The sequence below is a fragment of the Aquarana catesbeiana genome, linkage group LG01, assembly GCF_042186555.1.
Source record: "Aquarana catesbeiana isolate 2022-GZ linkage group LG01, ASM4218655v1, whole genome shotgun sequence".
Classification (NCBI taxonomy): Eukaryota; Metazoa; Chordata; class Amphibia; order Anura; family Ranidae; genus Aquarana; species Aquarana catesbeiana.
The window spans coordinates 616,811,161-616,834,703 of NC_133324.1; the positions used below are offsets into that span (position 1 = coordinate 616,811,161).

A 23,543-nucleotide genomic window follows, 5' to 3' on the forward strand; every position below is an offset into this window, starting at 1 on the left:
CGCTAACAATAGCGTCACTTTACTGCCGACCCTGCCCCAGTGTGAAAGGGGCCTTAGTAAATCTCCCCCACAGTGTTGCTTTGCAAGATGAATTGTCATTAATTGTCCCAAGTGCATATAGAAAATGTAAAAATGTGATTTTGTGTGTAAGATATTTAAATCATTTTTGGTTTTCTGTTACCGTTGTCCCTGGCGATGACATAGCATTGTGTTACTTGTTCAGTGAAACGCAGTTTAAAATGACCCTTTTGATTCTCTCTTTCCATTCATTGGTTGTTAGCTTTGTTTGATGCAGCCATGTTCGCAGGTTTGTAACTGAAAAAATATTTAATCCAGAGCTAGCTAGACAATTAGCCTTTTTAGGGGGTCTGTAATGGCAGTCTCACTACAGGTCTTTTTTGTGTCCACAAATAAGGACGCCTATATAAAGGGAAGCAAGGAACAGTCCTCTATGTGGGGTCATTCTAGTCAGATTTTAGAAGAATCTTCCAAGGCTGCTCAGATGTTCTATCTACTACAAGTGGGGATGACAAAGTACTACCAAGAAAAAAGTCAACTGTGAGCTGAAAGCTACTCTTATGCCGCGTACACACAGTCAGACTTTTCGTGTACAAAAGTCAGACGGACGCCGACGGACTAAAGCTGGCTGACAATCCGATCGTGTGTGGGCTTCCCCGGACTTTCAGCGGACTTTCAGCAGACTTTTACAGCCTCAAATTTGACGGACTTTAGATTTGAAACTGAAACTTGCTTCAAATCTTTGCGTCGTAACTACACCGGACCCAGAAATCCGCTCGTCTGTGTGCTAGTCCGATGGACAAAAACCCACGCTAGGCCAGCTATTGGCTACTGGCTATCAACTTCCTTATTTTAGTCCGATGTACGTCATCACGTACAAATCCGTCGGACTTTTGTGTGATCGTATGTAGGCAAGTCCGTTCATAAGAAAGTCTGCCGCAAGTCCGCCAAAAGTCTGACAAAAGTCAGTCGAAAGTCTGTCGGACAGGCTGTCGGACTTTTGTAGCCGAAAAGTCCGACCGTGTGTACGCAGCATTAGAGGCATATTTTGTTAATTTTTGTTCTGTCGTTTAGGTTTACACTGCTGTGATGCCATTTTAATCTGATTTTCAGTGTGATTATGTAGTGCAACTTGGAAGAGGTTTGCATATGGTATAGGGCCAAAATCATGCTGGAATCACACTAAAGTAGTAACTAATGCCCATTCACATTAATGCAAGTCAAACAGTGCTGAGTTGCACAAATGTGAATGGGCACCACCCAAAAAAATTTCTATTGTCATGCGATTTTGTGCGACTCAAGTTGCATCTGAACTCATACTAGTGTGAACAGAGCCTTAATGATTGTGTCGGAGAGGCAGAGCTACAAACTCTGAGTAGTAGATGGAATTAATCTTTAAAGTTTCTGCACATCTGCAAGAAAATGTATACTGTTGCTCTTGCAGCCCCGGCAACATTGTCAAAAACGACCACTGTTTTGGGGATGTTATTAAAGTGGTTGTAAACCCTTTCATAAACCCAGTGAAGTGACTGGCTTCAGGTGACACACAGGAATCAAACAAATTCTTCTACATAAGTTGTACTTGTTTATATTAAGTGTTCTCTCCTCTACAGCTGTTTAAAGTCCAGAATTTATAAGACTTTTATGAGCTGCCAGAAAAAGGGGACGGAGCGCTAAAACTACACTTCCTAGCGCTCAGCTAGGAGAGCTCTGAGAGCTGATTGGAGAGAAGGGAAACATCCCCCTCCACACAGCATGCAGGAACAGAGCTGAATCTGTCAATCAGCTGGAGGTCCCTCCCCCATCACCTTTTTCTCTTGGTGTCAGGAAAACTTGTCAGAAGTGATTGATGCTGATAGCAGAGGAACGAAGTAGGAGACTGAATTGACACTTGGTGCTCTGGATTGAGACAAGTACTCACTATAGAGGGATATGCTTTGTTCATATTTCATGTCTAAGAAGGTTTACAATTACTTTAAAGTGGAGGGCCACCCTGAAAAAAAAAAAATCACCAAAAATCCTAAAAAAAAAAAAAATTTGAAAAAAAATAAAATTTTAAACTTACCTAAACCCTTGTTGCTAGGCAGTCTTCCTAATCTGCCTCTTCTTTTTCTGCGGCGTGTTCTGCTCCTCGGAGAGTGGCCCTGTTGCCTTCTGAGAACTATGTGTGTTCCCAGAACACCAAGGGGCCATTCACAGAGCGCCGGGCCGTTCGCAGTAGGAAACTGGCAGTGAAGCCGCAAGGGTCCACTGCCTGTTTCCCTTACCTAGGATGGCGGTGCCGGGACCCGAGAGACGGGCCGGCCTCGGGCTGCCGACATCGCGGGCACCCAGGACAGGTAAGTACTTATTTAAAGTCAGCAGCTACAGTGTTTGTAGCTGCTGACTTTTAAATTTTTTTTTTTTTTTTACCGCCGGAATCCCGCTTTAATTGAATCTTTGTTAAATTGCCGGGATATATGGGTCTAAAGCCTAGTACACACTAGCAATTTTTTTCATTCAACCCAGCTGGCTGAACGAAAAAAACTGAAGGGCTCTAGAGGAGCCACTGTACAAACAATCCGATGTTGGTACAGCAATCTCCCCTGCTGAGCCTCCCCCAGCCAGAACACACTGGTCAGCGCTCTCAGGTGCCGATCGGCAGACCTTTTTCGGCCATGCCCCTTCGACAGAAGCTGGACTTTCGGCTGGCTTCTGTTGGACCAGCTGCCGTACACACGGGCCGAAAGTTGCCTGGTTTCTATTTACTGCCTGATGTCTGGCCCCTGTGTACAGGGCTTTAGACTTCCTTTTCTCTTTTTGAAATGACTACTAGCTATGCAAAGGTTAAAGTGCTGAGTTTTTGAGTTTAAGCTACAACATCCATATATCCAGTGGCCACCCAGCAGAGTGATTAGTACTTAAATAAGCATGCTTTTTTTTTTTTTTTTTTTTTTTTTTTTTTTTATGGCCAAGAGCACATTTAATGGACATTGCAGTGTAGGCACCTTTCAATGGCCTGATTTTTGGATAATGTTCATGTTAAACCAGGAAGATCCATCGGTGGTACCTGAGCTTTCCTATAGATTGGTTTACGTGGAGGTGTCTGCAATGGTTGTGGAGCACCTTTTAGCATAAAGAAGTGATGTATTTGTTGTCATTTGGATATACATGGAGGAGTTTGCATGTTCTCGCAGCACTTGCGTGGGTTTCCTCCAGGTGCTCAGGTTTCTTCCCACGCTCTAAAGACATGCTGGTAGGTTAATTGGCTCCTGTCTAAAATTGTGTGCCTAAGATGACCACTTCGTCATCTGCCGCAACATCAGATGAAGCTCTTTCAGTATACCGGGTGAAAAGCGCTATAGAAATCTAAAGCTTAAAAGAAAAATAAAATTCTGTTCATTTCTATACATTTGCAAATCCCTCTGTATATAATTGTGTATAAGTTTATAAACTGAGGAACTGAAGCTGTAAAAACAGTTTGCTCCTTTTTTCTTTTTTCCCCCTCAGTGCTAGATTGAGTGTAGTAAAGCAATTAGTATAGTCTTTCATCAGATTAAGTATAATTATACTAGACCTTAATAAAATAACAGCCATCCTCACAGTAGACACAGAGCATAGAGCTGCTCCAGACTACTTGAAACTAAAAATAAAGTGCAGACCAGTTGCTGACGCCTACTCCTGTCTTCGAATGTCATGTTTAAAGATTGTAATTAGTTCTTCTCTATTATTCACTCTCTTTCTCTACATGTACATGTGTATTTGTTTTGTTCTATAGCATCCTAATTCGCTTAGCTGCAGGTTCACCTTTACAGCACCATTGTGTTCCGATTACTGGATTATGTTTTTACAGACTAATAAACCTTGAAGTGAGACCTCATTTGTGACAAATGTTCAGCCATAGTTTCTGCAACGCAGAAGATTTTCTCCCTTTTATTTGTGCTATAAATAAGGATGTATGTGTCCTGCCCTCAGTGGGCCATTAGTAAGCAATTACTTAAAATTGAACAAGCATTTTTGTAGGGGTAGGTCAGTTCAACAAGGTGAACTGGTGTCTTGCCTATCCAAGGCATAGTGAGCGGTTTACTTGTTTTCCTTGTCCAAATAAAGAAAAATAAAAAAATTTAAAGAGTACAAAGATACAGAAGTAATTACAAAAACAATGAGGTATAGAACGTGCACCATACGAGTTGAGTCTAAAAAGTTTGGTGAATGGTATCAAAAAACAAACAAGTTACCTTTTTATTAGCCTTCAAAATAATTGCCATCCTTAACAAAACGCTTTTGCCAACAGTCATAAAGCTGGAAACTGTCAGCAAAGGCCTATTTAGGAATCGATTGCAGAACCGCTGTCACACATTCTTAGATTGCCACTATGTTTGCAAAACGTGTGCCTTTCGTGACGCTCTTCAGGTGGGGAAAGCGGTGAACGCCATTCCATCGATTGCCGCTTGGATTCCAGATCAAACTGGTAGCACCATACCTCATCTCCTGTGACAATGGTTCGCAGAAAGGTTGGATCCTGGTCACACATGGAAATGAAATCTCCAGAGGTTTCCATCCATTTTAATTTCTGTTCGTCTGTCAGCTTGGGTGGCACAGACCAGGAACCGATTTTCTGCTTACCCAAATCTTCGCAGACAATGGTGCACACCATGTCCTTGCTAATGGCCAGTTCCTCCACCATCAGTCCTAGAGTCAGACGACAATCTTGTGCCAGCATTTCACACTCCCCTTATAATGTCTGGTGTTCTGTTTATTGATGGCCGACCCAAACTTGACTCATTCCTTCCTGTCGCAAAAGCGTTTAAACCAGTTGTAAACACGATTTTTGCTCACGGCTTCTATCCCATACACTTGCACCAACATTTCATGCATCTCCGTTATCCCCAATTTGTAGCGGATCTTGATGTTCCTTCATTGCTCCATTACCTCTTACATTGACTAAGTTTGACTTCCCGCAGTGGGTTTACCCTGACAGTCACGTGTACTCCACACTAGGTGGTGCTTCTCGACATGTCTCTTGATAGCCATGTGCATGCGCGCACAAATGGCCCATGTTGCCGTGGAGATATCGGCCCATTCATCAAAATTTTTAGACACACCTCGTATGTCACAAATATCTCTGATACCAGAGTACAAGGTAAATATTCCAAAAAGGAGACCTCAAAGTAACATAGCAGTAACTCATACTCTAATGATCAAGGTCAACTCAAGGCAACATCAAGAGGTATGTAGCTAAAAATATAAACCGTAAATAATAAGAAAATCTTGCAAGTAGAAGAGGAGCTGAATAGCCACATGAAATACAAGATAATGATCTCTGTAGACTACGACCTCAAAAGTGGGGAGCATGAAGAGTTCTGCAAAATTAGGACTGAGCTACAACTCTGGTTAAATACATCATAGTGTGGCGCTGTTTGCTTGTTTGTCCCCCTTTCTGGTCATACCCCACTTAGTTTGCTTCCCTGCCATCCTGTCTGCCTGCCGGAGTGGTAAACATCAAGTTAAAGTTGACCTGAAAAAGTGAATATTTGCTATGTTATAGGGAACATTCTAGGAATGTTAATTCTACTATTAATACTACCCTGAAAAATAAGTGTACTTCCTTGTGTGTGGTAGTGCCTAGGCACTCCTGTACCCCCAGCTTCATAGCTGTGTGTCTACAGTGTGAGAACTAAGCAATGCAGCCTCTGACTGATGGTCTCAGGAGATTTGTACTGAGATATAAGGATGTCGCTACTGTGCTGCTCACTGTTTTCCTTGCTGGTGGCTCTCATGTCAGAGAGTAAAGTCCTGCTTCAACCAAGATGGTCATCTCCACACAGACACCAGTGCAGAGCCAGACATGGTATGTCAGTAATATGGGGGGTGGGGATCAGCTGCCAAGAGACCACAGTCAAAACTGATGACTAGTCCTTTTGCCCTCTGTTTGCTGTTTTTTTTTTTTTTTTTTTTTTTGGGGGGGGGGTGCAGCTTCCACAGTTCTTGTTTGAGTTTATACAGCGTTAAGGACTTGCTCACATGCATGGTTATTGCCTGCTCAGGCACCCAGTGCACCATTGTGCGAGGAACGGGAGTGTTTTACCCTCCATCTATACCTGGAAATAAAATGAATTTCAATTTGCTTTAGTGCAGGGGTCTCCAAACTGCGGCCCGTGGCCCTTTGCTTGCCTTTATCTGTCCCTATTCATCCAACTGACACCAAAGACAGGGACTTTTTTTCCCACTGACACCAAATATGGGGCGCTATTCCTCCCACTGACACCAATAATGGGGAGCTATTCTTTCTCCTTCTTCTTTTTTTTTTTTTTTTTTTTTTTTACTCCCACTGACTACCAAGCCCACAGCATTGTTTACATTCACTGATGCCAGGGCATTTTCCACTCCCATTGGCCATTGTCTGACTACCCTAAGGTTTGAAGGACAGTAAACTGCCCCTTTTTGCTTCAAACGTTTGGGTGAATTCAATGACAGGTGAGCGAATGGAAGCCGAGAGGACTCTTCATGGGCAAAGCACAGGTTTACTTTACAGTAACTATTTTCAGAATCTGCATGTAGAAAAAAAACCTAGTTCATTTATCCAACTGTCATGCAGTCCAACACGATGTGTATAAGCTTGTGTTAGTCAAATAGTGCATATTTAGGCTAGGCATTCTAGGCACTTATGACTTATCCCTTTTCATCAACCATATGATTTTATAAGCTCAGGGATTAAAAGATGCTGCAGAAATGGGGTCATTGTCCCATGTACTTTAAGGGCAGGACTACAACTGAACAATATCAAGCAAGACCTGTCAAGCATGTTGCATAGCTTTGTAACTCCTTTCACCTGCACTCATCCTCTTCAGTTGGCTGCTGGATTTGCCCTCCAAGTCTTCAGAAGGATAAGTTCACATTTAGTATAATGTTACTCCCTTACTTAAGATGTAACATGTAATTTATTACTAATGCCACACCCGCTGTCATAATGAAAATTAAAAAAAAATGTGCATGGGTGAACTACAAGTCTCCTCTATCCCTGCAGCAGACTATCCTTTTCAATGAATTGTGAGGGCACCGATGAGTGCTTTTGTAGTTTGACACTTCCAATTCTGTAACTGTGTGCCCGTATGGGAGGTGTGGGCAGACAGTGTACTGAGAGTCTGCAGGATCCTGAGTCATTGCCCATGATCTTCTGATCACAAGTGTAATGCTCCCCAGACTAAAAAAAACAAAAAAATAAACTGATGAAAAACAAATCCTATCTAGTAGACCGGCAAAAAGATTCAGTCGAGCTTATTTTGGTTGTACGAGAAAGTGATCATTGCAAGTGCAACCCCCAGATGATGACTTTGAAGTCAAAACGCATCAGGAGGATATGCTGAGACCACTGTCTTCTTTTATACAAGCGCTTGATTTTAGTGCTAAACAGCTCTCTGATTTCCTTATGCGGCTGAGAACAGAGGGAATGTGATCACTTATAAAAAAGGGGAAAAAGCAGACCCTTACGGTCCCATTCTACCCTCTGTTATTCCACTCATAACAATAATACTATCCGATATGGATCTGGCCCCTCCGACGGTCTGAGGCACAGCCGAAGCCCAGCAGTTCAGCACGGGATTCCGACTTGCCAACATAAGCTGTTATGCCTTTTATGATCCTCTGTAATGGGGGATCATTTACATCTGGTAAAAAGTAACCCCTTCTACACTGGTGGCGGATCACATATTTTTCTTCACTAAGTAATAGCCATACATCCTGCGTGTGGACTTTATCAACGGTTCCAGTATCTACACGGGTGGATCTTCTTTTTTTCTTCCTCACATGATTTTGAGAGACTTTGCATATTACATTCTTACTTTGGATTATTGGCTTTGAGACTTTATTCATCGAGTGTCTACATTATTCTGTTTTGTAATTTTGTTAGATCATATTATTGGGGTTGCTAGAGCACTTTACTCACAATACTTGTCACGGATGGGATTGTGTTTACCCCATACACTTTATGAGGTTTTACCAGTGATTTAATTATTCACAAGGGATTAGCTAGCACGATTCAAGGTTTTTTCCAAAAAAAAAAATGTGCATGGGTGAACTACAAGTCTCCTCTATCCCTGCAGCAGACTATCGGTTTCAATGAATTGTGAGGGCACCGATGAGTGCTTTTGTAGTTTGACACTTCCAATTCAGTAACTGTGTGCCCGTATGGGAGGTGTGGGCAGACAGTGTACTGAGAGTCTGCAGGATCCTGAGTCATTGCCCATGATCTGCTGATCACAAATGTAATGCTCCCCAGACTAAAAAAAACCAAAAAAAACCCCTAAAAATAAACTGATGAAAAATAAATCCTATTTAGTAGACCGGCAAAAAGATTCAGTCAAGCTTATTTTGGTTGTACGAGAAAGTGGGGTTATCACATAAGTTGCACAGATTGTGCATACACATTATTTTTAAACTATTTTAACAATTGTAAACCTATTATATGTTAATGTATGCACTTTATAGATGGCAAAGTGAAGTGTGCCCTCTTCTAAAGTGGAATTCTGGGCTTAATCCTAACTACTCTTAAAACTGTTCTCCCCCTCCCTCCTAACAGCTATGCTTACTAACCTGTGTAAGGGAGAGCTGTATACTTGCCTATTTTCAGCCCCATCTGGGCTGGTCATGTGATCTCCCCTGTGTCTGCCAGCTACTCTACAGGGAAGAGAAGAGAGCGTTCTGACAACGACTAGTAAAGCCTGGAACGGTGACGTCACCCATAGACTTCAACGACCAATCCATTTTTGGCACTCCCTCCAATCCCCTGCAGCCACACTGGCTGACACAAGGGTGGGATCATGTGACCAGACCATAGCCGGCTGAAAATGGGTAAATATACAGGTCTTTCTTACACAGGATAGTAAGCATAGGTGTTGACAGGGTAGTTTTAAGAGTAGTGGGGGTTAAGCCCAAAATTACACTTTAAAGATAAAGTATTGATATTTTTCCTGAGTGCATATTTTAAGTTATTTTGTTTTTCATGCCCTCTGCTCTGCTTTGTGAATGGTCCTGAAGCCTTCTGGGACCTGTAACATGCGGGCATAAAGCAGAACCTACACATGTGGGTGAAGTTCCACTTTCATACAGATATGTAGATTAGCCACTAGAAACAGGGTAATTTAGCTGCTACAGTGTACTACCATACTTTTTACCAGCTAGTGGGAAACAGTCAAATAACACATAAACTTCCATTATAGGGGAGAAGAGCACTAAAGCACAATCAAGTAGCGGCAAGAGGAATGCAGTGGGAGGGGGAATGTGCCAGTCTCTGCATTCCTCTTGCCGCTGCTTCTCTCAGGAAAGTGCTTACAGAGCTGCAATGAAGCTGAGATGAAGCAGCTGTCTCCTCTTCCTAACTGTTTTCGGATTGGCAGGAGGGTAGGGGGGGCAGTTTGGCCCTCATAACTAGGGTTAGGAAGCAAATAGCAACATGGGACAAAGTATTACATGTACTATGTTCCATATAAGACGGAACAGTATAAAAGTGGTTGTTTTTGTCTATGCTGCAGTTGATATTTACTCTGCTACTCATGTTTTGCCCTTCTGATTGGTGAAAAGGTCCAACAGAGATCTGTTGGCTGAGAAAGGATAAAGTGACCCTCATGTAGGTGATTACCAGGAAAAGTTTGCTTATAAGATACACAATATCTGAGACTAACTTTCTTCTTTCTGGGTTTACGGGTTGAACTATTTGCTTTTAACATGTTCCCTGCTTCTCCTTTTTGATGTGTATTAAAAGAGCGGCATGATATCCTTTTTTCTGATCTACAACTGGCGTGTGTTTTTTGGAACCATGTGCTAAAATGTTATGGTTTCTTTTGTGGTTGAGCGATGCACCTTGTCTTTTGATTGTGTACTTTCAGTGAGAACAACATGCTTTTTCTCTTCAGTTTGTCATCAAAAGTGCCAGAGCGTGACCTGACTGTCATATGTTTTGTACCTAGACTTGTTTTTCTGATATTTTACAATGTTTCGTGCACATTTTTATAAATTTACAAAATGCGCATTTTGTAAAAGAAAAAAAGCCTTTTTTTTTTTTTTTTTTTTCTTACAGAATTCCAAAAGCAACATTTTAAAGTCTAAAGGCAAAACTTTTCTATTCACTTTTGATAGTGGTCGAGGGATCAGAACCCCTGTCATGTTTTTATTGCTGTCTGTGCAGGGTGATTGAACTTTTCTAATTGACAAGACTTTTGTCCGAAGGGCGTTGGCCAGGAACTTGTCTTGCATACAAACGGCAAGGAATTGTCGGCCAACAAACACGAACGTAGTGACGTACTAGACATACTACGAGTTGATAAAGAGGAAGTTCAATTGTCATGCGCCACCCTTTGGGCTCCTTCTGCTAATTTCGTGTTAGAAGTTTGGTGAGTGTTTATTTGCGCTTTTCATTTCACACGTTTCATTTTGCGCCGTTCATCAACCAGACATGTTGCGGAATCGGAGGAGATAACGTGTTATTTATTATTGGCCTTGGAGTTATTGCTTTAACCCAAGTCCAGTCCAGGAACAGGAGGAGGAAGATTTCTTGGACCAAAAATTAGTTGCTTTATTAATCCTGACCAATTATGTCATATGCCTTTGCTGCGGGAGCTCTAGGAGAATAATCCAAATGATTTTCGGAATTCTCTCCAGATGACGGACCCCTGCTTTCACCAACTCTTGGCATTGTTGGCCCCCTATATTAAGAGGCAGGGCATATGCATGAGGATTTTATTTTATTTTTTGGTTGAATAATGATTTGATTTGGTATATTTTGTATATTTTTGGATGCACAGAATGCACTTTTTGGTTAAGTTCTATTGGCAGATAGCATATCTAATTTTATTTGTTTTCTTTTTTTAATGCACAGTAAAAAAAATTGTGGAGAATAATACTTGGCTATGTGTTTTTACATCAAATGCCAGTTTGGGAAAAGGCAGTTACATTTAAAAAAAAAAAAAATACTATGTAAAATTAACAAGGGACACCAACATTGTTGTATCTTTGATTTTAAAAATACGGGATAATTTTATTCTTTTATAACTAGAAAATAAAAGCCATTTAAAATACGTTTGGCAGAACTTCATCAGTATCACCAGCAAAGCAGCTTCATTAAAGAAGAAGAGAATTTGCGCTGCATTTCGAGATTTCATAATTTGTCGCGTCACGAATGTTAATTCTCCATTACAAACGCTAGTTTACAGGACTGACTGCTTGTGGCTCATGCTTGCTTCCGAGCATGCATGTTTGTACTTTGGACTTTTGTCCGACGGACTTGTGTACACACGATCGGAAAATCCGACAACAGACCGCTGTCCGCGGAAAACTTTAAAGCCTGCCATCCAACATTTGTCCACGGAAAATCTGACAACAATTGTCCGATGGAGCGTACAAACGGTCGGATTTTACGACAACAGTCTGTCATCACACAATTCCCGTCAGAAAATCAGATCGTGTGTACGAGGCTTAAGAGTGAAAATAAAAAAAAAAAAAAAAAAAGTTGTATTGTCACCAGAATAGAAACGGAGGGGAAATGTTCCAATGGGGACACTAGCTCTGATGATCATAATGACAACCAGGGATTTCCTCACTTCCTGTTTTGGCTGTGAGACAGGAAGTGAAGGGAAATCTCTCCAATAGCCCCAAATGGCAAAAAAATGGACAGGCGTTCTAGTCCTGCTTTACTCTTTGCAAAACGGGTAAAAAATAACTTTAGTTCTACTTTAACCCCTTCATGCCACATATTGGCTGCCTCACGGAAGTGGGCTTTTTCTGTGGGGCCGCATATGGCTTTCACACTGGGGCTGCAGAGAAGGCATTTTTCAGGCACTTTACATGTGCTATTTTTAGCCCAAAAGCGCCTGAAAAATGCCCCAGTGTTAGCACAATTCATGCTCCAGCCTAAAAAGATTTAAAAATAGTAAAAGATTTCTTCACACCCAGAAGTGCACATCCTACTCACAAGTCGCTTGCCGGTTACTATGACTCCCAGGTGGGAGTCTGGCTGCACTTTATCCCATTATCCCCTTGGGATGGATGGATATCATGAGCCGAGATTCCAAGGTGGATTATCGCATCAATAGGATGGTCATCAATAGGCTCAGTGAGAGGGAGAGACAAAGGAGGGACTCGTAGTCTAGTAATTCAAAGTTCACGGCTTTTTAATGAAGGTTAAAACTACTTGCAAACAGGCAGGGAAAAAAATCACGTGTTGTGCAGTCAATCACATACAGGCACCCCAGATAGGTACAAAAAGGTTACCGCTATAGCTGCTAATGCCTTTTATTCAAACAAACATTATAAAGGGATGAAGAGGTATAGCTTACGCATATGTGCTGGGAGCATGCTGCACAGAGACCGGGGTTTCACTGTGAACCCGGTAACGCCTGATTCTGGGTCACCTGATTGCTGCGGTAGTCTCTGATTAGCTACAACAGTGATCAGTCACTCTGAAGCCCGGCCCTGTGTTTCTCTCTCTGTGAATGGAGGAGAGGGATACATTCTCTCCCTTTATTGCTGCGATTGTCAGGAGCAGGAGAATTTATTTAGGGTTATTCTTTGGTGGTAGGTTATGGTAGTAACAAGAAATATATACAGCAACATTTAAAAAAAAAAAAAAAAAAAATATATATATATATATATATATATATATATATATATATATATATATATATATATATATATATATATATATATATATATATATATATATATATATATATATATATATATATATATTTATATATATATATATATTTTTTTTCCTATTTTGGGCCAGTTTTCCTTTTGAGAGAAAAAAAAATTTGGAGCTATGCATTACCATTTACGATCAAATGAAAGCCCAATTTGTCCTGAAAAAAAGTGATATAATCCACCTGGATGCACAAAGTAGTTGTGATGATATGTACAATTTTACTACCACCAGAAGCCGATTAACGGGTGCCAATGGATGTCCGCCGGCACCCGCTGATCAGAAAGGAGAGGCACAGAACAGAGCTCTGCTTATGTACACAACTGTACTGTCAGTGGGGATGTGCTGGATTTTGTTTCCCTGCAAAGCAAGAAATAATATCCAACACGTTCCTTAGTAAAAAGAGCACCTAGTAAACACAAAAAACACTGGTTAGTTCCCACAAAGTCTCAAAAATGTCAGATTGTCAGCCGCATTTTCGCAGTCCTGCTATAAGTCGCTGATCGCCATCATTACTAGTATAAAAAAAATAAATACAAATTCCTGTATACACCATAGTGTGTAGTTTTTTTTTTTTTTTTTAAGAAAAACGTGTAGCAGAATACATATTGGCCTGAATTTATGAACAAATTTAATTTTTCTTTATTGAATATATTTTATAGCTGAAAGTAAAAAATATAGTTATTAATTTTTTTTTTTTTTTTAAATGGTCGCTATTTTTTTGTTCATAGTGCAAAAAATAAAAAAGCCACAGGTGATCAAATACCACCAAAAGTAAGCTCCATTTATGTGAAAAAAACTCTTAAGTTTTTAAGTGGTTAAATCAGCTGCTGAAAGTGCTTATAAAAATAAAAAAAATATTGTGTGCTTGTGTATATATGTGTAGCATACTATAACTTTACCCCCGAAGGAGATGCTAATAATTTTCTTCGGGCTTACCGTTACCATCTTCACAGTGTTCATCATAGGGGTACTTATACGTTGCTCAATTGAAACATTGGCTCCAACACTCAGTCCTTTTTCCAAGTTTTATTAAAAAAACAAAAATATGCAATAGGAAGGTAGAGGGTGAAAGGGATTCAGGTACCTTGGATCTTGTGGTGTGAGGTAATTTCTATATCCAGCGAATAGCACTTCCACAGCTGGATTCAACAACCCCCGGATAGGTCTCTCTCACCGACCTAGCAGCCGATGTGATGTTCGAACACGGTCTCTGCCACAGACCTTGCAATCTTGACTGAACTGATTGCTGTGTTTGATCCTAGATGCGTCTCCGACTGAGATCCCAGGCTCTTCTCAAGATACCTGCCTTATGCTCGGTCCTCTCCCTGGTCACTGCAATCCCTTGCTTCTTCCTGCAGGCCAGACAGGAAAAAGACCATCGTACGGACCAGTAGCTAGACCTTGGGTCCGCCAACCTCAAGGTAGAACTTTAAGCAACAGCAGTTCCCCAGGCCATGAGGGCCATGAGGTCTGGAAGCGCCAACCCCTATGCGCGATGTCTGTCCCTTAAATACCCCTGCCCAGAATGCCTGGTGAATGAACCACCAAATTCATTTCTGAGCAAAGAGTATTCAATATGTCCAACCAGACTGTATTTACAACATCTACCAATGGTGACAGCACCACTCATGGTCAGATGGAAATCTGCACAGTCCAGCTAAACTGGTACAGAAACCAATAAATTTAGGTAATAATAAGCTGAGCCAAACTGTAGCTTCAACTAACTTAAATTTCAAAAGAGCAGGATATATATATATATATATATATATATATATATTCACACATTTAATGCATACCCAAAAACTTTGTACGGGGCTTCATTCTAGAACTGGTGGTAGATATAAATATTGTAGTAAATATAATTACCACTATTCGGGTATTATAGAATACCCGGCATCTGCAGTCCCTGTTCAGCTGGCAATTTTCCACTTGACTCCTTTTGATTTTTCAGTCGAAGGATGTTGGGCGGGAGGCATCCGACAGTTTTAGTTATTCTATTGTAGTTACTGCTCTTTAAAGGCCCTTTCACGCGGGCTGTCTGCGCAGATCCACCTGTCAGTTTAAAAGGCAAAGCTGATTGGACCCTCCAGTCTCCCCTATAGAGCAGTGGATGTCAGCGGACACATGTCTGCTGACACCCGCCACCATCTGATCTGATCCTGACCGCAAAAAACAGATGCACGGTGGTCCTATTTTCCATTCATCTGGTGGATCAGATGAAAACGGACAGGTGGTCTGTTTCCATCCGATTTCACCATAGGGGAGAGTGGGACTGTGCAGAGCGGAGTGGACACGGACCTGTCATCCGTTGGGGATCCGCGGAACGATCCCTCGCTGAGCAAGCGGAATCCGCTACACGTGGAAGGGGCCTCACAACACTTTTTTTTTTTTTTTTTTGTAACCTGTTTGGTTCTGTTGGTCATTTCTAAATTATGGGCTGTCCCTGAAAAAGCAGTGGAGAACCAGCTGGACATCAATGTCTTTTGTATCTGCTGCTTAAAAATACTACTTGTTTCCTCACTTGCATTGTCGGATGAACTGGATATCGCTGTTTTTATGGACACTTTTCATTTGTCAGTTTTTTGTTTTTTTTTAAATCGGCGAAGTTCAGAAATTGAGCCATTCAGCAGTGTGCGCTTTCTACTGATCAGACATGAGGCAAACATCTAAAATCAAAGCGTAATCATGGTTCTTTAAGATAAAATGCCATTTGGTTCACACACTGGCACAATTGCACTCCGCTTTTAAGTTTTTAACAAGAAAGAAAGCCAAGAGTTTTTACTTTGAACAAGTGGCCTGGAGTTCATTCCTGAGATTTATTAGATGTGACAACATAATTTAGTTTGTGTAGGCATGCTGAGGGGCGCTCAGCATGCTCTGATATTATCTGTTTCTTTTTGGTGCAGCACAAGGCCTTGTGAAAAGTGACATTATTAAAGCGGCATCTGCTCTCTTAAGTATTGCTGAAAACAAATTTAGGTGGGCTTTAAAGGTAAACTCCATGTAAAAGGGAAAATGCAACCTTGTGTGGGATACTGGGAACAAAGCCAGTCCATCCCATTATTTTTTTTTTGTCTGTAATTTGGTGATCCTGAAACAAAACTGTTAGGGATGCTGGGACACCCTTCTTGCTCTTAAGAAAGCCTGATCTAGTAAAATTACAGTGTGTGTGTGTGTGTGTGTGTGTGTGTGTATATATATATATATATATATATATATATATATATATATATATATATATATATATATATATATATATGTATGTGTATGTGTATATATATATTATTTATTTATTTATTTTTTTTACATCCAGTGCTTAAATTAAAGTGTCACTAAACACACATCATCAAAAACTATCACTAATTGGTGTATTACATGCTGTTCATACTCACTGAGATTCGTTTTCTGTATTCTGCAAAAAAACCTGGTTAATCCTGCTGCTCTCTATCTCCCCCTCCTGCCCATGTCTCCTCCAATTCGGCTAGAAGTTTTGCAGCTGTGGTGGCAACTCTGCACATGCTCAGTTTTCAGTGAGCTGCGATGCTGAGCATTTCCTCCCTATCACATCTGAGCAACCCATGTGACTATAGAGTCACACATGTGGGCGTATACACAGTGGTAAATTACAGCCCACTAACCAGCTAAACACAAAGGGGGAGGAATGTTATATGTAGATTAATGGAGGCTTCACCTCTCTCTTATTCTAAGACACAGGCTGGAGGGGCGTGACACAGCCTGTGCCTGGCAGAAATCCACCCACACCATATTGTTTCCACAAAATAATAAAGATTTGATTTAAAATAAATAAATCTAAATAAAACATGTAAGTGTATATGTGTGTGTGTGTGTATATGTATGTGTTTGTATATTATTTATTATACATACTGATTATTTATTTATTTATTTTGTTATGAACTGTGGCCAGCAGCAGAGTACTAGAAGCTCCTCCTGCTTATGTTTCCCTGCAGACAGGCTGGGAAAAGAGCTGGGTCATGTGACAGCTGTATCGATTAGGAAAAAGATACTTAGATTTATTTATTTTTTTAAATTAAAATAATTACAGTGCCATCATCCATATACAGAAATAGAAAGGACAATGCTAAAAAAAATGTATCCAATAAAGAAAATGAAAAAAATCTAATTTCTTCAATCATTTAGGCCAATATGTATTCTGCTACATATTTTCGGTTAAAAAAAAAAATACATCCAAATAAGTGTGTTTTGATTGGTTTGCACAAAAGTTATAGGGTTTACAAACTATGGGATATTTTTATTTATTTTTTATTAGTAATGGCAGTGATCAGCGACCTTATAGTGGGACTGCGATATTGCGGCAAACAGTCGGGACACTAACTGACACATTTGGCGCTTTTTGGGGACCAGTGACACTAATACAGTGATCGGTGTTAAAAAAAAAAAAAAAAAAAAAGCACTGTCACTGTACTAATGACACTGTCTGGGAAGCGGTTAAACATCAGGGGCGATCAAAGGGTTAACTGTGTGCCTAGCCAGTGTTTGTGCATTGTGTGGAGGGTACTTTTACTAGGGGAAGGCATGCTTTACAGGAACACAGGATCCATGCCTTCTGTATTGATAAAACAGCGATCGCCGTGCTGGCTCTCTGCCTAATGATCGCTGGGTGCTGGTGGACATTGAGTCCACGGTACCCACTCCCACTGTGTCTAATCACTGCTGGAGTGGGTCATTAGCGGCACGCATGCGTGACCCGGAAGTGCTGAATCGCTTACCTTGTGCCACCTTGCCACAGTATAACTACGTTATATTGGCGGCAAATGGTTAAGAAAACAAATTAGGTCATTTTGAAACCGATGGCAGCAATTCAAAGGAGCAACTTTTTTGTAATTGGAGGTTGTATTTTTTTTTTTTTTTTAATTGTATAAATACATTTTTATGATTGTTGTGCAGAAACTTGCTTTCGTTTTTTTTAATGGCTCTATAATGTTGAAGATTTCATTCCCCCTAATCCAAGTAGCGTCTTTAGTTCTGGAGAAGCTGCTTGGATGAGTTGCACATCAGCATTCTAGAACCGGTCCAGTTAAATGAGGCCAAATACTGCTAGCTTTACCCAGTATATACTGAGGAGATCCTTCTGAAAATAGAGATTAGCAATGGCTACTCTTATACGTCCCTTGTGGGGGGGAAAAAGGATTGTCCACATAAACCAATATAAAGCTATTAATCTAAAGCCCATCTCCAGCCCAGAATTTTGCGGGATAACTTGGGGAAGGTATAGAATCTCTCCCTGGTTTTTATTGCTGTCTGGAACCCCATTGTCCCCTCGCTTTCTGGCCCAGTATTTTGGGGTTTAAACAGAAAGCAATAGGATATTTTTTCAATGGGGACAGAACCTGGTGTCACTGGAACACAAAATGAGGAACCTGGGGCACCAAAATGTCCTCAATGAAGTCACTGACAGAAATAAAAAGCCCACCAGAAAAAGTCCAAATTTTGCTGAAGTTGGGCTTTAAAAAGTGAGTTATGTTCAGAAAAGCTAAACTTTTCAAATGACATTATAGAAGGAGCTGTTTGTGTTTGGATGTTCTTTATTAATTAGTAACGGCACGTGGTGGCAGCACTTTCCAGTCTTCTAGTCTTTTGCCATTTGTCTAACACGCTACTAGACTCTATTACTCTCTGCTTGATGTGCCTGGCTGTGATATAATAAAGAGACATTACTGTAGTCACTGGAAATGCCACAGGCAAATATCATTAAAATGTATTTCATTAAAATAGTGACAGGTCATTTCCTCTCTGGAGACAAATGCTCTTATTATTGTCTGTTTTTGTGAGAGGGATAATATGTATGTGCCAAAGCTTTAAAATTGGGAAAGTAAATCTTTACACTTACACAAGCTTGTTCAATAAAACGGATCAATGGGGACATTTCAGCATTCGTAGCAACCCAACAGAAATTAATCCAACTTTACTAAAGTGAGTTGCATTTGGTTGCTATGGAGTAGTACACGTTGCTTTTTTGCATCCATTAGTGTTTTAAAGAATAAGCCAACAATATACTTTTCTTCTACAGGACTAACACAATTAAAACAATTTTCCAGATTGGTAAGCAATGGTGGTATTATTATTAAAGGGGTTGTAAACCCTCAAGGTTTTTCAACTTAATGCACGCTATTCCCACGACGGGAAGGAGCACACCAGCTCCAGCCAGTGTCTTGTGTCCTGATTGGATAGATTGATGGCAGTGCAGCCACTGGCTCCCACTGCTTTCAATCAAATCCAATGACGTGACAACGGGGCCGAGTCCTGCTGTCTATGTCAATAGACGCAGCAGCAGTACTCGGGAGCACGCCTGCACGGGTGTCCTGAAGGAGAACGCTTCTCCTACGGGGCACTCGAGAAGAGGAGGCGCCAGGAGCGCCGCTGAGGGACTCCAGAAGAGGACGATTGGGGGCCACTCTGTGCAAAACCAACTGCACAGAGGAGGCAAGTATGATGTTTGTTATTTAGAAAAAAAAAGAGGGTTTAGTAACCCTTTAAGTACCGTATATACTCGAGTATATGCCAAGTTTTTCAGCCCATTTTTTTTAGGCTGAACCCCCCCCCCCCCCCCAGCCTATACTCGAGTCAGGTCTTGAGTGAGGGTGCAGCCATACCTTTGATTACTAAAACAGCGTTTGTCTCCCGCTGTGTTATGCAGTCTGTTCGGCGCTGTCCATTGTAACAAAGCCCCGCCTCCTCGTCCGTGATAGAGGAACACTGATACAAGGCTAGGAAACTTTATCAGTGTTCCGCCTATCACGGACGAGGCGGGGCATTGTTACAATGGACAGCGCCGAACAGACTGCTGCATTTTCCCACCCTAGACTTATACTCGAGTCAATAAGTTCTCCCAGTTTTTTTGTGGTAAAATTAGGTGCCTCGGCTTATATTCAGGTCGGCCTATACTCTAGTATATATGTTATGTACAGCAGGTAAAATAAGTATTGAACATGTTACCATTTTTTTTTACATGAAATTTTCACCACATATCGGTAACAACCCATGCAATCCATACATACAAAGAAACCAAAACTTATAAGTTTAGAAATTAAGTTATGTGTAATAAAATGGAATGACACAGGGAAAAAGTATTGAATACGCTAACTGAAATGTATTTATTACTTCATACAAAATCCTTTGTTGGTAATGACAGCTCCAAGACACCTCCTGTATGAAGAAACTAGTCGCATGCATTGCTCAGGTGTGATTTTTACCCATTCTTCCACACAGTCTTCAAATCTTGAAGTTTTCCGCGGGCCTCTTCTATGACTTCTGATATTTAGTTTGTTTAACCGGTTCCCGACCAGTGCACGCCGATGTAGGTTGGCAGAATGGCACGGCTGGGCAAATGGGCGTACCCGTACGTCCCTTTTAAATTTGTCGCCGTACCATTGCGTGATTTCCATGCTTTTTTTTTTTTTTTTTTTTGCACCTCCCTTTCTTCGTGTGTTTAATACTTTTTCCCTGTGTCATTCCTTCTTATTACACATAACTTTTTCTGAACCTATTTGTTTGTTTTGGTTTCTTTTCATGTATGGATTACATGGGTTGTTGCTGATATGCTGTGAAAATTCTATGTCAATAGCACCTTTTGAAATATAATTACATAGAAAAATGGTGATGTGTTCAATACTTATTTTACCCGCTGTATTAGCAAACATGTATATCAGAACAGTATAATAAAATGTCATACATTGATTTTTTTTTTCCAGCAAAATAATGCATCTGCTGTGACTCCCTGGAGCCTGCCTATATACTGTGTGCAGTAAAGAGTGCAGTTCTTGGGGAGGTGAATTTACGCTAATAATAATGGACTTTACAGCAGCTGCCCCTGCAAGACTTTTACAAGCCTGACAATGTCTTGGGAATAATAAAAACTGTTTCTAGCTATGGAAAAAATATAATAGAAAGTGTAATGCTAGGACATGATATGGGGGGGGGGGGGGTGAAGGGGTTTGGGGGAAACCTTGAGTAATGTCTGGACGTTTATTATTATTATTATTATTATTTATCTTTATTTACAGTAGTCAAGTATAAGGCGATTGAAGACAGTAGTTTTGCGTGTTAGTGCGACAAAGGGAAACCCTATGTCACCTTGAAACTTCACATAGATCAAACCGTAATAATAGAGGAAAACGATAAAAAAAATTAATGGTGAAAATACCAATAATATAATTGAAGCATTCTTGAGGTCCATCTAGGTCAGTAGGGTGAAATAAAAGTATGGGGTGCCGGAAAGCAGAATGAACCAACTTACCCAGGTTATATTACAGTAAGTGCAACATGGTGCATAACTTATGTACCAATGATCAATGGAGTACATTGTAACGACATTCACTGAGGTTCTAATGTCATTATCTAATGTACTGATGAGATTTTCCATGTGAGCATTCGTACGAAAATCCACCAATGCATGGCCAGCTTAAAGCCAGCCATAGATGGTTCAAATCTTGGCTTGTTCAGCAGGGACCGGCTCAGATTTGATTCATCTATGGGCAAGCTTGAATATTTTGGGTACAACAAGCATGTTGGATTTCTAGTATGCGATTATTGACAGCAGCTATAGCCGCTAGTAATAATCATTGTGTTCTCCCGGAAGGATAGGCTCCCTGCGCACCCCTACCGGCAGAACACTCGTGGTTGCAGGAAAGAAAATCACATAATCTATGGCCTGCCTTAAACTTTAGGATACTTTTTTAGCGTCATTCTCCATTTTCCAAAATTAAACCAAGGGTAGGCAAGCAAATGCAGAAGTCTGTTACCATATCTATATGCCAGCATGCACTTGTAAAGGGGATTTCTAGCATAACTGGTAATCCACCCTCCATCTGCTACTCATGAGTAAAAAATTTCCCTGACTTTTCCAGATCTATAAGATATCCGTCCAGATTTTGCTTTCAGTAGTACCACCTTCTGTTATAATCTTGTTAGATGATTTAGTAATAATAAGAGTATATCGGTCAGAGAGGACCTTTTGTTGTCCGAGCAATGCAAACAATGGTGGCATAAGCGTCCTGCTGTTTACAAGAGTGTTGTGGAAGGATCCTGCTGTGTTTTTTGCAGAGAAGGGACTTGTGTTGTATTGATTCACAGATGAGTCTGAAAAAGGAGTAGTTTGATACTAGAATTGTTAGTTGATACATAGGCTACTTGTCTCTTGATATCTTTTTAGAGTTTTTTTTTTTTTTTTTTTTGGTAAATAAATATATAGAAAACTGTAATTTTTTAAATTGTGAGAAGTTTTAAGAAAACAAATTGGTGTTATTTTTCTGCTCATATCTGGTGGTCTTGTTAAAGAGGAAAAAATGTTTTATATTGTGTGAAATGATCATTAAATGGGTGATTCTTGATGTTAAAATTCATATTTTTTTTTTCCCCTGTAGGTAAGAGTGGAGCATTAACAAAAGTGCAACCATGAATATGGTGAAGAGGATCATGGGCCGACCTCGGCAAGAGGAGTGCAGCCCGCAGGACAATGCACTAGGTTTAATGCATTTGAGGCGACTCTTCTCTGAGCTTTGTCACCCTGCCCGACACATGACCCAAAAGGAACAGGAAGAAAAACTTTACATGATGCTGCCTGTCTTTAACAGGGTAAGTGCAGGTTATAGTACTAGTGCTTTGCCCCTCACTCCTTAAAGGTGAACTGTACTTCAGAGAAAGTATAGTTAGTTACCTTTTTTTTGCCTAATTCCCCAACCCTTCCTTACCACCACTACCTAAAACAACTCCCCTCCTTTGGATCCAGATACATATTTACCTGAATAAAACTGCTTTAGCCTGGTACTTGCATACCCCTGCCTGTTCAGCAGAAACCGGTCTAATGACTGGCTTGTATTGAATGGACCTCTTGGGAAAACCATCATTCGATCAGTGCTTGCAGCCGAGGGCTGCAAATGCTGATCTGTGTATCCTAACAGGGAAGGAGTCCCTGTTATCAGAATACTAAAGAGGGATCCCTGCATTCACATTGTTTGGGTTGATGCAGGGATATGTCAGTTTTTTTTTCCCTCAACCCGCTGGTTGAATGAAAAGAAGAAAAAGAAAAAAAAAAACCTACATTTATACCTAGGTTTTACCCAGGTTACGTCCTACAGTAGTCTTCAGAAACTGCGGCTAAAATCTTCTTTGCCCTGGCTGCACCTCTGCAGTTGTTTCCTATGGGGATTAAAGTGGTTCCAAAAGCAGAAGGTAATACTTACCTGAGCCCCATCTCGATTTAGCGATGTTGCAAGAGAGACTCGGCTGTCCAGGACTCTCTCTCCTGATTGGCTGAGACACACAGCGGGCGCCTTGGGCTCCCGCTGCTGTCAAAGTCAGAGGGCCAATGACGAGTGAGAGGGGGTGAGGGTGAGCCATGGCTCCATGTCTGAATGGACACAGAGCAGCATCTCGGCTTGGGTGCCCCCATAGTAAGCTACTTGCTAAGGGGGCACTCAGCAGGAGGGAGGGACCCGAGAAGAGGATCTGGGCTGCTCTGTGCAAAACCACTACACAGAGCAAGTAAGTATAACATGTTTGTTATTTTTAGACAAAAAAAGAAAGACTTTAATTTCACTTTAACTGCGCCAGGCCAAAATTTTAGGTGATAAGTTTAGAGAGATGACAACCTAGTGGATGATTCATCTTGTCTATTTCCGCCAACAACTAAAATATTGGCTTTGAGTAGACTGAATCTTTAAAGCATATTAAAGCGCATCAAAACCAAAAATAGAATATTTTGCAGTTTACCAGTCCTTACAGATGTTTGTATTAATTGCCCTTTTAAGCCTTTTTTCTTTTTATTTTCAAGTGTATACAGTACAGATTTTAGATGACCATTTGAAGATTA

The 23,543-nt window shown here is 40.7% G+C and overlaps 1 protein-coding gene across 4 annotated transcripts in view; it reads left to right on the top strand.

The window, feature by feature from the left end:
* The window catches only part of WDFY3 (WD repeat and FYVE domain containing 3), a 370,646-nt gene that overhangs the window by 89,077 nt on the left and 258,026 nt on the right, over positions 1-23,543 (top strand). For all 4 annotated transcript variants that reach the window (XM_073600175.1, XM_073600184.1, XM_073600201.1 and 1 more), the window contains exon 3: positions 22,096-22,306. In XM_073600175.1, the coding sequence (XP_073456276.1) occupies positions 22,127-22,306 (180 nt within the window). In that variant the 5' untranslated portion in view covers positions 22,096-22,126. The remainder of the gene's footprint in view (positions 1-22,095; positions 22,307-23,543) is intronic.